This window comes from Leopardus geoffroyi, chromosome E2 (genome assembly GCF_018350155.1).
Source record: "Leopardus geoffroyi isolate Oge1 chromosome E2, O.geoffroyi_Oge1_pat1.0, whole genome shotgun sequence".
Classification (NCBI taxonomy): domain Eukaryota; kingdom Metazoa; phylum Chordata; class Mammalia; order Carnivora; family Felidae; genus Leopardus; species Leopardus geoffroyi.
Window position 1 is genome coordinate 7,844,487 of NC_059335.1, and position 13,082 is coordinate 7,857,568.

The 13,082-nt window shown below is 52.7% G+C and overlaps 1 protein-coding gene across 7 annotated transcripts in view; it reads right to left on the bottom strand.

Annotated features, from left to right (window-relative positions):
- The window catches only part of MYH14 (myosin heavy chain 14), a 107,067-nt gene that overhangs the window by 8,237 nt on the left and 85,748 nt on the right, over positions 1 to 13,082 (bottom strand). For all 7 annotated transcript variants that reach the window (XM_045441739.1, XM_045441737.1, XM_045441744.1 and 4 more), the window contains 6 exons: positions 10,853 to 11,065; positions 8,413 to 8,625; positions 7,379 to 7,540; positions 4,657 to 4,785; positions 3,951 to 4,039; positions 3,732 to 3,855 (listed from right to left, as the gene is read on the bottom strand). In XM_045441739.1, the coding sequence (XP_045297695.1) occupies positions 3,732 to 3,855; positions 3,951 to 4,039; positions 4,657 to 4,785; positions 7,379 to 7,540; positions 8,413 to 8,625; positions 10,853 to 11,065 (930 nt within the window). The remainder of the gene's footprint in view (positions 1 to 3,731; positions 3,856 to 3,950; positions 4,040 to 4,656; positions 4,786 to 7,378; positions 7,541 to 8,412; positions 8,626 to 10,852; positions 11,066 to 13,082) is intronic.

Consider the following 13,082-nt stretch of genomic DNA (forward strand, 5'->3'; position numbering starts at 1 on the left):
CTCACACAACTGTGAGATCAAGACCTGAGCTGAGATCAAAGGTTGGACACTTAGCCAAATGAGCCGCCCAAGCGCCCCCAGAATGTGATCTTCTTCGGAAAACAGAGCCTTTGGAGCTGCGATGAGATGAATTAAAATCAGGTTATGCTGGAGGAGGGTGGGCCCCAAACCCAATACGACTGGCGTCCTCATGAGAAGAGGAGAGGAGTCACAAACACAGGAGACACGGAGGCCAGGTGAAGACGGGCGCCGACGCCAGGCGCCCTCATCTCTCTCTGAGAATCTGAGCTACGTCCTTCCATTTTCTCGCAGCACAAAGTCTTGCTGTCCAAAATCTGATGACCGGCGTATTTCCTTTTCCTTGTGGGTTGCTTGCTCATGTTTTCCTAGCCACCTGAAGGGTTTCTGCCGCCTCTGACACACGCAAGTTTTACTAGCATCAGTCTCAGTATCGGTCTTGACGGGCCGATGTCCTCTGGTACTCAGCGTGCTCTTCCCGGATGTCGCTTCCTGCTGTATCGTTTCAGGAAAGCTTTCTCGCACTACGGTCTGAGGTTATTCGCTCTGTCTCCCTGCTTGGGTCTTCTTTGGGGACTCTCAGTACCGTACGTTGGGTCTTCTTTGCCTGTCTTCAATATTTGCAATTTTCTTGGAAATCCCTTTTTTGGCGTCTTTTAAGTTTCATTTTGATTTTTTAAATGTGTTAAATGTTTATTTATTGAGAGAGAGAGAGAAAGCATGCACAGGGGAGGGGCGGAGAGAGGGTGAGGGAGAGGGAGAGGGAGAGAGGGAGAGAGAGAGAGAGAAGAGAGAGAGAGAATCTCAAGCAGGCTCCGTCCACACTGCCAGTGCAGAGCCTGATGCGGAGCTCGATCCCATGAATCGGGAGATCATGACCTGAGCCAAAATTAAGAGGCGGAGGCTTAGCTGACTGAGCCACCCAGGCGCCCTAGTTTTATTCTGATTTTTTATAAAGTTCTCCTTTTCAACAACAGCCAACGATGTGGGCTGGGGGTATGCCTGGGTGGCTTAGTTGGTTGAGCGTCGGACTTTGGTTCAGGTCATGATCTCACGGTTTCGTGGGTTCAAGCCCCACATCAGGCTCTGTGCTGACAGCTCAGAGCCTGGAGCCTGCTTCGGATTCTGTGTCTCCTTCTCTCTCTGTTCCTCCCCTGCTCACGCTCTGTCTCTCTCTCTCTCTCTCTCAAAAAATAAATAAAGATTTTTAAAAAATTAAATAAATAAATAAATAAATAAATAAAGAGGCCCTACTCTCGAGGTGTTTACATTCTGCTGGGGAGATGGACAGCATACAAGCAAGTAAATATATAATATAGTTTCAGGTAGTCATAAGGGAAATGGAGGAGATCAAAGCAGAGAGAATGGAGGGGAATTGCGGGTGAGAGGGTGGCTGTTTCACACAGTATGGTCAGGGAAGGCTCTTACTGGGAATGAGACATGGGATGGTCTGGGGTAAGAGCTTTCTCTCAGGAAGAAGGGGGAATGCAGGTGCAAAGGCCCTGTGGTAGGAATACACTTGGCAGAGTCAAGAAATAGTAAGGAGGCTGGTGTGGCTGGAGCAGAGTCAACCAGGAATGGAAAGGCTAGAGACAAGGTCTGAGGTAGCCAGGGACCACAGTGTGGGGCCTTGTTTGTGACTGGGCTTTCGCTACAAGTGAAACCATCACCCTGGAGTATGAAGGCCTCTCCTACTGGTCTAGGTGCTCCCCAAGGGCTGAAGCTGGGGTCTCACTCTTCTCTGAATGTCCAGCGGTGTCAGGGCATGTCCCCTGAGAAGTCTCAAAATGTGTTTTTAAAAATTAATGAGGGGATAGGGCGCCTGGGTGGCTCAGTCGGTTAAGCATCCGGCTTCGGCTCAGGTCATGATCTCACAGTTCATTGGTTCAGGCCCCACGTCGGGCTCTGTGCTGCTAGCCGGAGCCTGGAGCCTGTTTCGGATTCTGTGTCTCCTTCTCTCTCTGCCCCTCTCCCGCTCCCACTCTGTCTCTGTCTCTCAAAAATGAATGTTAAAAAAATTAAATTAAAAATAACTAAATAAATAAGTAAATAAACATTTAAAAAATCAATGAAACAATTGGGGTGCCTGGGTGGCTCAGTCAGTTAAGCGTCCTACTCTTGATTTTAGCTCAGGTCAGGAAATCATGGTTCATGGGACTGAGCCCTGTGCTGGGCTCTGCGCTGACAGTGCGGAGACTGCTTGAGATTCTCTCCCTCTCTCAAAATTAATAAATAAGCGTTTAAAAAAATTGAAGTCATGGAGACACAGGTCTCTCTTTAGAAATCCCATCCCTCCATTGTCTGCCTGGCAAAGTCTTAACTTCCAACATGACCTCTTAAGACATGTCCTCCAACAGGAAGTCTTCCCAGATAGCCCCCAGCCTCCAGGCGGGGTCAGAATTCTCTTCTAAGTCCTCACAGTGTCTTGTGCTTCCTGCATTTTCACTTGTATTTCTGTATTGGGAGAGTCTGTCCCCTCCATCAGACTAGGATGTCCTTAAGGGCAGAGATCTGGAATGAGCCATCCCCAGGTCCCCAGCATCACCCAGAATAGGACCTCAGCCTCCAGAAGCCTCAGACAGTATATATAAATAAATCTACAAATGGAAATATGCTTCTGTCTGCTTAGCTGCCTTGCTCCTACTTATGCTTTAAAACCCCAGCCAAATGTCCCTTTTTCCACATGCTTTCTTCTGATTCTTGCAGTGTTCTCTCCCTCCCTCCCTCCATCTCTCTGCTGGACTGAAGATACTTCCTTTTTTTTTTTTTTTTTTTTTGAGAGAGAGAGAGAGACTGCACGTGAGAGACAGAATCTTTTTTTTTTAATTTTTTTTTCAACTTTTTTTTTTTTAATTTTTATTTTTGGGACAGAGAGAGACAGAGCATGAACGGGGGAGGGGTAGAGAGAGAGAGAGGGAGACACAGAATCGGAAACAGGCTCCAGGCTCTGAGCCATCAGCCCAGAGCCTGACGCGGGGCTCGAACTCACGGACCGCGAGATCGTGACCTGGCTGAACTCGGACGCTTAACCGACTGCGCCACCCAGGCGCCCCGAGACAGAATCTTTTTTTTTTTTTTTTTTTTAATTTAAAAAAAAAAATTTTTTTTTCAACGTTTATTTATTTTTGGGACAGAGAGAGACAGAGCATGAACGGGGGAGGGTCAGAGAGAGAGAGAGGGAGACACAGAATCGGAAACAGGCTCCAGGCTCTGAGCCATCATGAGCCATCAGCCCAGAGCCTGACGCGGGGCTCGAACTCACGGACCGTGAGATCGTGACCTGGCTGAAGTCGGACGCTTAACCGACTGCGCCACCCAGGCGCCCCCCGAGACAGAATCTTAACCCGATGTGGGGGCTCGACCCCAGACCCTGGGATCATGACCTGAGCCAAAATCAAGCGTCAGACGCTCAGCTGACTGAGCCACCCGGGCGCCCACCTCCCGGACCAAAGATACTTGTATTATCACACGTGCCACCTTACCCACGTCCACGCAGTGGATGCGACCACGTCGCAGTGCAGCGACCCACGTAAGTACTCTCAGGATCCAGCCCTTCATCGACGCCTACCCGCCTTGAGAACTCCTATTCAATCAACTACTAACACCCAACCCAGACATTTCCTTTTCCGTTCTGTGTCCAATGAAAGGACTGGGGATGACGCTCCCGGGTCAGTGGGGCCCCGGGACCGTCGGGGGGGACAGGGCTGTGTCACCTGCAGGAGCAGCTTGCGGTAGCGGTCGCCCAGCAGCTCTGCGTTGCTCTGCTCCTCCTCGAGTTCCTCTTCCATTTGCCCCAGGCGCCCCTCCAGTTGCCGCTTCTCCTCCAGAATGGCTGCCCTGGGGAGAACGGGAGCGGGGCGGGGAGGGGGGAGGTGAGAGGGCAGGACGGCGGGAGGAGGGCGTCCTGCCCCACAGTACCGTGGGCCACTCACTTGCTAAGGCTGCCGTTGGCCACCTCGTCTGCCATCTCGTCCCGCTCCTGCTGGACCTGCCGCCGGGCACGATCTGATGCGGCCAGTTCCTGGGAGGACAGAGAGGGGTGGAGGTCAGCAGTGGGTGGGGGGGATGCTATCTGGGCACCGGCCTCCCTGCTCCTCACACCTCAAGGCTCCCGGACATGTTTTCGTTGCAGGTGAACATGCCATCCCTGGGCGAGTTTGGAACGAACTTCAGTGCACGGGCAGGTGCCTCCTAAAGCTGTCTCCTGAGCCCCTGACCCTTGTCCACCTCTCCCTTCCCGTCCCCAGGCCCCTCCCCCTCAGCGCGGCCACAACCTGCTCCCCCCCCCCACCCCCGGGTGCCCCCAGGCACCAGGCCTGACCCCCAGGTCCCTTCTTACCTCCCCTGCCCCTTTATCACCCACAGCCCTGTCCGTGTCGACCCTCTATTCTCTCTGCTTTATCTCTTCCCCGCGTCCCCACAGTCCCAGCTCAGGCCTTGTCCTCTCTCCCCAGACTTTCTGCCTCCAATGTCCCCCCCTCCAGTCCATCTCCTTAATGGCACCAGCGCAGACCTGGCCGCTCGCTTTGCTCAGAACCCTCCCAGGGCTCCCGAATTCCCCACGAGGCCTAGCCGGTTGGCCCCGCCCACCCTCACCGCCCCGCCTCCACCCCAGGGCCACGCCCATCCCGGCTTCACCTCCTGCAGCCGCAGCACCTCCGCCTCCAGCGCCTTGAGGCGCTTCTCACTCTCCCGGTTCTGGGCAAAGATTTCCTCCCGGGAAGTGCGCGACTCCTCCACCTCCCGCCACAGCTCCTTCATCTGGGCCTGGGCGGAACGAAGCGAGTGAGCGGGCGCCGCCTGGTCGTGACTCATGCGGGAGCCCCTAACGTCGCCTCGGCCCTGCGGGGGCTCTTCAGTTCCCCGAACAAAACCCTGCAGCCCGGGGCCGCCGCAGCCAGTCCCTGGCTCGCTGTGTGACCCGGGGCCAGCCCCTCCCCTGCTCTGGGGTATCGGCAACCTCCAGTTTAAAAATGTAACAACTTAGGGGCGCCTGGGTGGCTCAGTCGGTTAAGCCTCCACTCTGGCTCAAGTCATGATCTCTCGGTTTCCGAGTTCGAGCCCCGCTTTGGGCTCCATGCTGACAGCTAGGCGCCTGGAGTCCGTTTCATCTGTTTCAGATTCTGTGTCTCCCTCTCTCTCTGCCTCTCTCTGCCCCTCCTCTGCCTCTCGCTCTCTCAAAAATAAATAAAAGTAGTACCTTAAAAATTAAGTAAGCCCGAAATGGGTGTTGTATTTGGACTCTGCGGTAATAAGAAGGATGGCACACACTTCCTGATCGCTTACCGTGGGCCAGGCCCTGTTATACGTACACACTGGCTCCCTTAATCCTACAACTCCAGTTGGTGGGGACTCCTTTCCTGGCCGGTGTACATATGGGGCAACTGAGGCACAGAGAGGTTTAGCAACGTGCCAAGGGTGGTAAGCGGCAGAGTCGGGACTTGAACCCCGGCCATATGGCCCCAGGGTTTACACTTCCAGCCACTTTGCTACCCGACCACACCACTGAGTGAGTAATGATGCCAGTATAAGAATTCTTTCTTCCATGGCGCTTAAAGAAAAAAAACACAAACTAAACGTCCACCGCCATTAAAAAATAATACTAATAATAACCTACTGTGCAGAGAGGGCAGTGAAGACAGCACTGGGCTCGGAACTAGCAGGACAATTATCATCGCTGTCATTAATATTATTACTTGTTTGACAATAGCAGCTTTTCACTGCAGGCTTTTTCTCTCAGGGAAGACACGGTTGGGCAGGTTTACTTTTGGGGGAGGGATCTTTCTAGCCCAGTGCTGCCCAGTGGGAAGACATACATCGTTTTACCTTGTCTAATGGTCACACTAAAAAGGCAAAAAAGGGGCACCTGGGTGGCGCAGTCGGTTAAGCGTCCGACTTCAGCCAGGTCACGATCTCGCGGTCTGTGAGTTCGAGCCCCCCATCAGGCTCTGGGCTGGTGGCTCAGAGCCTGGAGCCCGCTTCAGATTCTGTGTCTCCCTCTCTCTCTGCCCCTCCCCCGTTCGTGCTCTGTCTCCCTCTGTCCCAAAAAAAATAAATAAATAAACGTTGAAAAAAAAAATAAATAAAAAGGCAAAAAAGAAGTAGGTAAATTAGGTTGAACACTATATTTTTACATAGCCTCACGTATCTAAAATATTATTATTTACTTCAATTTATTTTTTATTTTTTTCAATTTATTTTTTACTTTATTTCAATTATTTATTTGTTTCTTATTAATTATTATTAAATTTACAAAATTTAATACATTACTAATTTATTTATTTCAACTATTTATTATTTCAATTTTTTTATTCAATTTATTTTTTTATTTTTTTAATGTTTATTTATTTATTTATTTATTTAATTTGAGAGATAGAGAGAGAGGGAGGAAGAGAGAGAGGGGGACACAGGATCCAAAGCAGGCTCCTTGTTGACATCAGAGAACCTGATGCCCGGCTCAAACTCACCAACTGTGAGATCATGACCTGAGCCGAAGTTGGAGGCTCAACCAAATGAGCCACCCAGGTGCCCCTATTATTTCCATTCATAATCACTATAAAAATTGTGCCACCCAGGCGCCCCTATTATTTCCATTCATAATCACTATAAAAATTGTGCATATATATATATATCATAAACATATAACATATGACATAACATATATATATGCACAATAACATATATAGCATGTAATTTGGATTTCAGTCCTACCACATCTTAGATGCCCAAGCCGCATGGGGCCGGCACCCACTTTATCGGACACTTAAAAAATGGAGTTTTTAAACATTAGACTTTCCTTTTTTAGAGCAGTATTAGGTTCAGGACAACACTAGGCAGAAGGTATGGAGATTGCCCACACAGCCCCTGGCCCACACACGCACGGAATCCGGTCATCAGCCCCCCTCGCCTGAGTGGGATGTTACAACTGATGGACGTACACCGACACACCGTTGTCATTAAAAAAAAGAATGAAAAAAAGTTAAGTAATCTCTACTCCCAACGTGGGGCTCGAACTCACGACCCCAAAATCCAGAGTCGCATGTTTTACCTACCGAGCCAGCCAGGCGTCCGCCAAAAAAGAATAAAAAACAAAACAAAACAAAACAAAACAAAAAACAAAAACCAACCAGCTATGACTTTCACATTAGGGGAGGAACCCTAAGGCATTTCCATGTCAAAAATTAAATAAACTGAAGAAACTGGACCTAAACCCTAAGCATTTTAAGAAAAGGAAATAAAACCTATGAAAAGCAGCAAGCGAGCCCTTGGGGCGAGGGTGCTTACAAAGCTGCGGCTCCCGGCGCCCAGGGGGCGGAGCGACAGCGGGCCGGCTCGCAGGTGGCTTCAGCCCCACCCCTACCTGCATCTTGCGAAGCTGCTTCACCGCGTCCTCCTTGCCCTGCGCGGCGGCCGCGTTCTGGGCTTTCAAGTCCTCCAGCTCGACCTCCAGCTTCTTCCGGGCGGCCACGGCCTGGGTGCGCTGCTTGCGCTCCTCGTCCCGCTCCACCTCGGCATCCCTCAGCTGCCGGGAGGTCGGAAGGGGCAGGCTCAGGGGACAGGAGGCCCGGGCTCCCTCTCCGTGCTGGTGACACGGATGTCCACCTGCCGGCCGCTGCCCAGGCCTCCAGCGCCATTCCCCCTGCCCTCTGCCTCTCTACAGCCCAGACGGATCCCTCCTCTCCGTCCCCAGGGCCCCAGCTCTGGGCTCATCCCCTCCCCCAGCAACCCCGCCCCCCACCCCTTGCCCCCGCTCTGCTCCCATCTCTCCCCTCCAGCCCATCCGGCCCACCTCTAGAGGGTCCTTCTACCCTCAGAGTTGACCTGCAACTCCCACCCCTCCCAGCAACCCCCCACCCCTGACCCCTCCCCCACTCCCACCCCCCACCCCTGGCTCTTCACGCAGCATGAGCCGGCTACAGACCACCGGAAATCCCTTGACGGGCTGAGTCCTGAATGAACGGCGCAGACCACAGGAAGAGGGGATGAGTAAATGAATGAGGGAGGAAGGTCGTGGGTGAAGGGGTGTAGCAGGTCCGTGAGTACATGGGCAGGCTCAGGGAGGGGGGTGCTGGGGAGAGGAAGTTGCCGGAAATGGAGCAGTTTGGCAGATGGTGGAGAGGAGGTGGATTGGTGGGGAGGCTGTGTGTGGGTGGGGGCCTGTGCAGACGGGGTGGTAGGTGGCTGGGTGAATGGTTTGGGGGTTGACGTCCCATCGGGTATATCCGTCCGTCACTGGGACATATGTGTGGGTTGGTGGGTTATTGTGGGTGAATGCGCTGGGGAGCAGGAGGGTCCCGGGAGGAATGACCGAGCGACAGGTAGCTGAGTGTGACTTTCGGCCCCTCTTGCCTGCGGGCACCAGGCAGCCTCCAGCCCCAGCCTGACCGCTTGTACCTGCTTGGCCAGCTGCCGCCGCCTCTCCTCGCCAACCTCGTCACGGCCCTGCAGGTCACGTTCGTGCTGGGCCTTGAGAGCCTGCACGGTCACTTCCAGGCGCAGCTTGGCGTCCTCGGCCGCCGTCAGTTCATCCTCCAGCTCCGTCACCTGCGTTCGCAGGTCGCTGACGGTCTGTTCCGCCACCCGGCGGGCTCGCTCCATCTCATGCACCTGGTGGGGAGGGGAGGGTGAGCTCTGGGCACCTGCGGCACTAGGGAGGGGGAGGCCAGGACCCTAGATCTAGCCCAGGGCGGAGTGAGGGAAGCTTCGACGGACAAGGGGGAAAACAGCGGGTCCACGAGCACTTCTCAGTTTGCTCGTTCACTCACCATCTCCCTGACACCTAGTTCACGATGTGCCTCAATCTGAATCGTCCTAGAACATTTCACGAATAACCTGATTGCAAGCTGTGTTATCTGAAGCCCGTGAGAGTCCAGTTCAAGTGTGTGTTAGGTCGGCTCTCACTCACAGTGGGTGATTTCCTCACGGGTTTTGTGATTTTGCATCGTGAGCTCACTTCACTCGGGCTTCGTCTTCGGGGATCCTGTGCGGTCATGGGTTGAAGGCATGTAGCTCCGGAGGGAAGTGTTCATTTGTGCCAGACTCCCAGGAGAGCACCATCCCATCTACTGAGATGTTTTTCTCAGCTTGGGCGGGGGGAGGGGGAGGGGTGTGTGTGTGGTGGGGGGGGTGGTGAGGTTCCCAGAGCTTCTGGCGAGTTGTAAATTCAAATCCCAAACACCCTGTGAGGGCAGATCCGGGCTTATGAATTCTCAGATCCTCCCCCACTCCCACCCCCGCCCCATCCCTCTCTTTTAACTGTCACCGCCTCAGAGAAGCGTCCCTTGACCTGTCAGGGCCTGTTATCCACACTCCTGGCCCCGAGCCCTTCCTCGACTCAGCCTTAGTCACAACGGTCATTTAACATGAGCTGATGTGTCTTTTTGTGCAACGCTCGCCCCCACACTGGACTGTGAACTCCACAGGACAGGGACAATATCTGCATGTCCCCGCTGCCCAATGACCGGCTTGGAAATTCTCATCAGTGACCGGGTCTCCTTCCTTGGAAGAGGCCAGCTGGTTTCCCCTCCTACCAGGCACCTGCCAATCAGCTTTGCTTGCTGGAAGGAATTAAACTTTCTCCTGTCAACACCCTATTTCCCACAAAGTAGGCATCTGGAGGCGCCACAAATAACCTGACAGTTTTCCGGAAGTAGAGACCTTAGTAGTTCCAGTAGGAGCTGGAGTTTTGGCCCTAGTCTCCCTGGGGCTACAGGCCAAGGGTAGGTCACGGAGTGAGGGGTTCTCCCCAGGCCTGGCGGTTCTCTCCAGATCATCCCTGGAGCGTGTGGAGAAGATAAAGCCTTTATCTGATGTGCCCACGAGAGGACGTTATTTGGCAATAAGGAAGGACGTCGGGAGCATCTGGGTCCAGCCTCACTGAAGTGCGTATTCTGTCCGGTGCCTCCCATCAGCAGTCATGGTGGCTGGTGTCCCTGGACCTGGCCTTGCGGCCACTCCATAAAAATATTTATTTATGTATTTAATTTAAAAAAAATGTTTTAGTTACTTAGTTTACTTTTTCAGGGAGAGAGCATGAGTGGGAGAGGGGCGGGGGGCGGAGAGCAGGGGATCTGAAGCGCGTTCTGCACTGACGGCAGACAGCCCCGATGGGGGGCTTGAACTCGCGATCCGTGAGATCACGCCCTGAGCCGAAGTCGGACACTCAGCGGACTGAGCCACCCAGGTGCCCGTCAGTGAATACATTTACTGGGCAAACTTAAGGAAGGATGGGGTGAGGGGCGTGGCGGAGTTTTCAGAAGGCTGGGACACTGGCTGGGTGAGCGGGGACTGGGGGACAGGCGTAGGGGACTCCTCACTGGCCTGTGAGCCAGGGAGGAAGACAGAGGCCTGGGGAGGGTGGGGAGCCTGTATGTGCTCAGTGGGGGGCAGGGTGGCTTCCTTACTTCCTGCGTGTCTGTACAAACACAGGTGTCTGGTGGAAGATTCCCCTCACACTCTGTGTATTTTTTGCGGGGCGGGGGGGGGGGGGGGGGGTGGTGGGCGGAGAGAGAGCACAAGTGAGCGAGGGGCAGGAGCTCACCCGATATGGGACTCGAACTCACAAACTGTGAGATCAGGCCCTGAGCTGAAGCGGACGCCTAACGACTGAGCCACCCCGGGCGCCCTCAGCGTGTGTTCCGTGAGTGCCTGTTTGGGGATTGGCTCTCCTCCCACTCTGGGCTGGGCATGAACACGTGACTCTGACGGCTGGTTCTCCCCATGTCCCACGCGTGAGAGCACACACGTGTGTGTGCGTCTCCCAACGTGAGGAGTGCGTGCGCCGCCCACATGTGTGTCTTGGGGAGCGGGCCCCCCTCACTCCCCCCCGACTCACGTTCTTGCCAACGTCATCCTTGCTGCTCAGCAGGGCCTCCATCTCCGCCCGCAGGGCCCGGTTCTGCCGCTCCAGCTCCTCCCGCGCCTCCTGTTCCTCCTCCAGGGCCCGGGTCAGGGACAGGGTCCGAGCCTCGCGCTCCCGGCCCTCCGCCTCGACCCGCTCACGCTCCTCCACCGCCCGCAGTACGGCCGCCTTCTCCTCTGCCAGGAGCTTCCGGGTGGAGGGAGATGGGGTGGAGGAAATAGATTAGCTGAAAGGAGTGTACAAGCGGACGGGGAGGAGGGAGCAGCCAGGGCCAGAGAGAAAGAGAGAGACAGACGGACAGACAGAGGCGGAGACACAAGAGGGAGGTAGAGGGATTAAAGTTGCAGCTGTGCCCAGCTCCTGAGTGGATCAAACTGACGAGCCCCTCACTCTAGAAACCCACCAGACGAAAGGGTGTTTCTTTCTCCTGGGGTGGTCGTAACAGAGAGCAGGTACGTCATTTTTTACAACGTACTTCAGCCTTTGCTGTTTTTTGTTTTGTTTTGTTTTAAGACACAGAAATTAGCAACAAGAAAAATCGCAAGATCTGCCAAAAGGGAAGAGAACAGGGCTCAGAGTCAAGAGAAAAATCAGTCTGTGGAAACAGACCAACGGATGACCTCCGCCCTGGGATCATCACAGGAGGACTTTAACTACATTTAGTAAATGTCAGGACCGGGTGGACACAGTGTGTAAAGACCCACAGCTTTTTCAGGAGGGATTTGAAAGTAAAACAGACCCAATTAGAAGGGCCAGGACTGAAAAACATCATATCTGAAATCAGCAAGTCATTGGAGGAAACTAAGAGCAGACTGGACACATCAGAAGAACCAGTAAACTTGAAAACAGGTCGATCTAGGGGCACCTGGGTGGCTCAGCTGGTTAAGCATCTGACCTTGGCTCAGGTCACAATCTCATGGCCGGTGAGTTCGAGCCCCGAATCAGGCTCTCTGCTGTCAGCACAGAGCCCACTTCAGATCATCTGTCCCCCCTCTCTCTGCCCCTTCCCTGCTCTTTCTTTCTCTCTCTCTCAAAATTAAATAAACATAAAAAAAAAAAAAAACAGGTTAATAGAAATGACCTTGATAGACAAAAAAAGAAAAAGCAAAAAAGATCATAAACAAATTAACCGGGCTTTAACGACCTGTGTGGGAGCATCAAGCAGTCGACTGCACTGGTATTTTGAGTCCCGCAGGAAGAGGAAGAAAAAGGAAAGGAAGAAGTGAAACTGTCTTCATTCATAGAAAATACGGTCACCAATGTAGAAAACCCAATCGAACCTATAAAAAAAAAATCTACTGGCACTCATATGTGAGTTCAGCGAATACATTGTAGGATTGCAAGATCAATATATCAAAATCTATGGTATCTCTATACACTGGCAATCAGAAACTGAAATAAAAACGGAACCACTGAAGATAGCGTCAACAATACAAAATGCTTGGAAATAAATCCGACAAAAGATGTAAAAGATGAACACAGGAAACTAAAAACATTCCTGAAAGAAAGGAAACCTAAACAAATGGACACGTGGACCACGTTCCTGGGCCAGAAAACTCAGCGTTATTAGGATGTCAGTTCTTCCCAGATCCATCTATAGATTGAACACACTCCCAAACCAGGAGGATTTTTCTTCTGTGTGTAGAAACTGACACACAGATTCTAAAATACATGTGGAAATGTGAAGGACCTAGAAGAAATAAAACAACTTTGAAAAAGAAGAAAAGATTGGAAGGGCGCCTGGGTGGCTCAGTCAGTTAAGTGTCTGAATTAGTCTCAGGTCATGATCTCGCGGTTCGTGAGTTCGAGCCCCAAGTCAGGCTGTATGCTGACAGCTCGGAGCCTGGAGCCTGCTTCAGATTCTGGGTGTGTGTGTGTCTCTCTCTGTCCCTCCCCCAATTACGCTCTGTCTCTGACTCTGTCTCTCTCAAAAATAAATAAACATTAACAAAATTTTTTGAAAAAACAGAGAGCTGACACTACCTGATTTTTAATATATACATAAAAACAAGTCAGTAAAGAGAGTCTTTTCAGGGGGCGCCTGGGTGGCTCAGTCGGTTGAGCGTCTGACTTTGGCTCAGGTCATGATCCCACAGCTCGTGAGTTCAAGCCCCACGTCGAGCTCTGTGCTGACAGCTCAGAGCCTGGAGCCTGCTTCAGATTCTGTGTCTCCCTCTCTCTCTGCCCCTAACCCACTTGCATT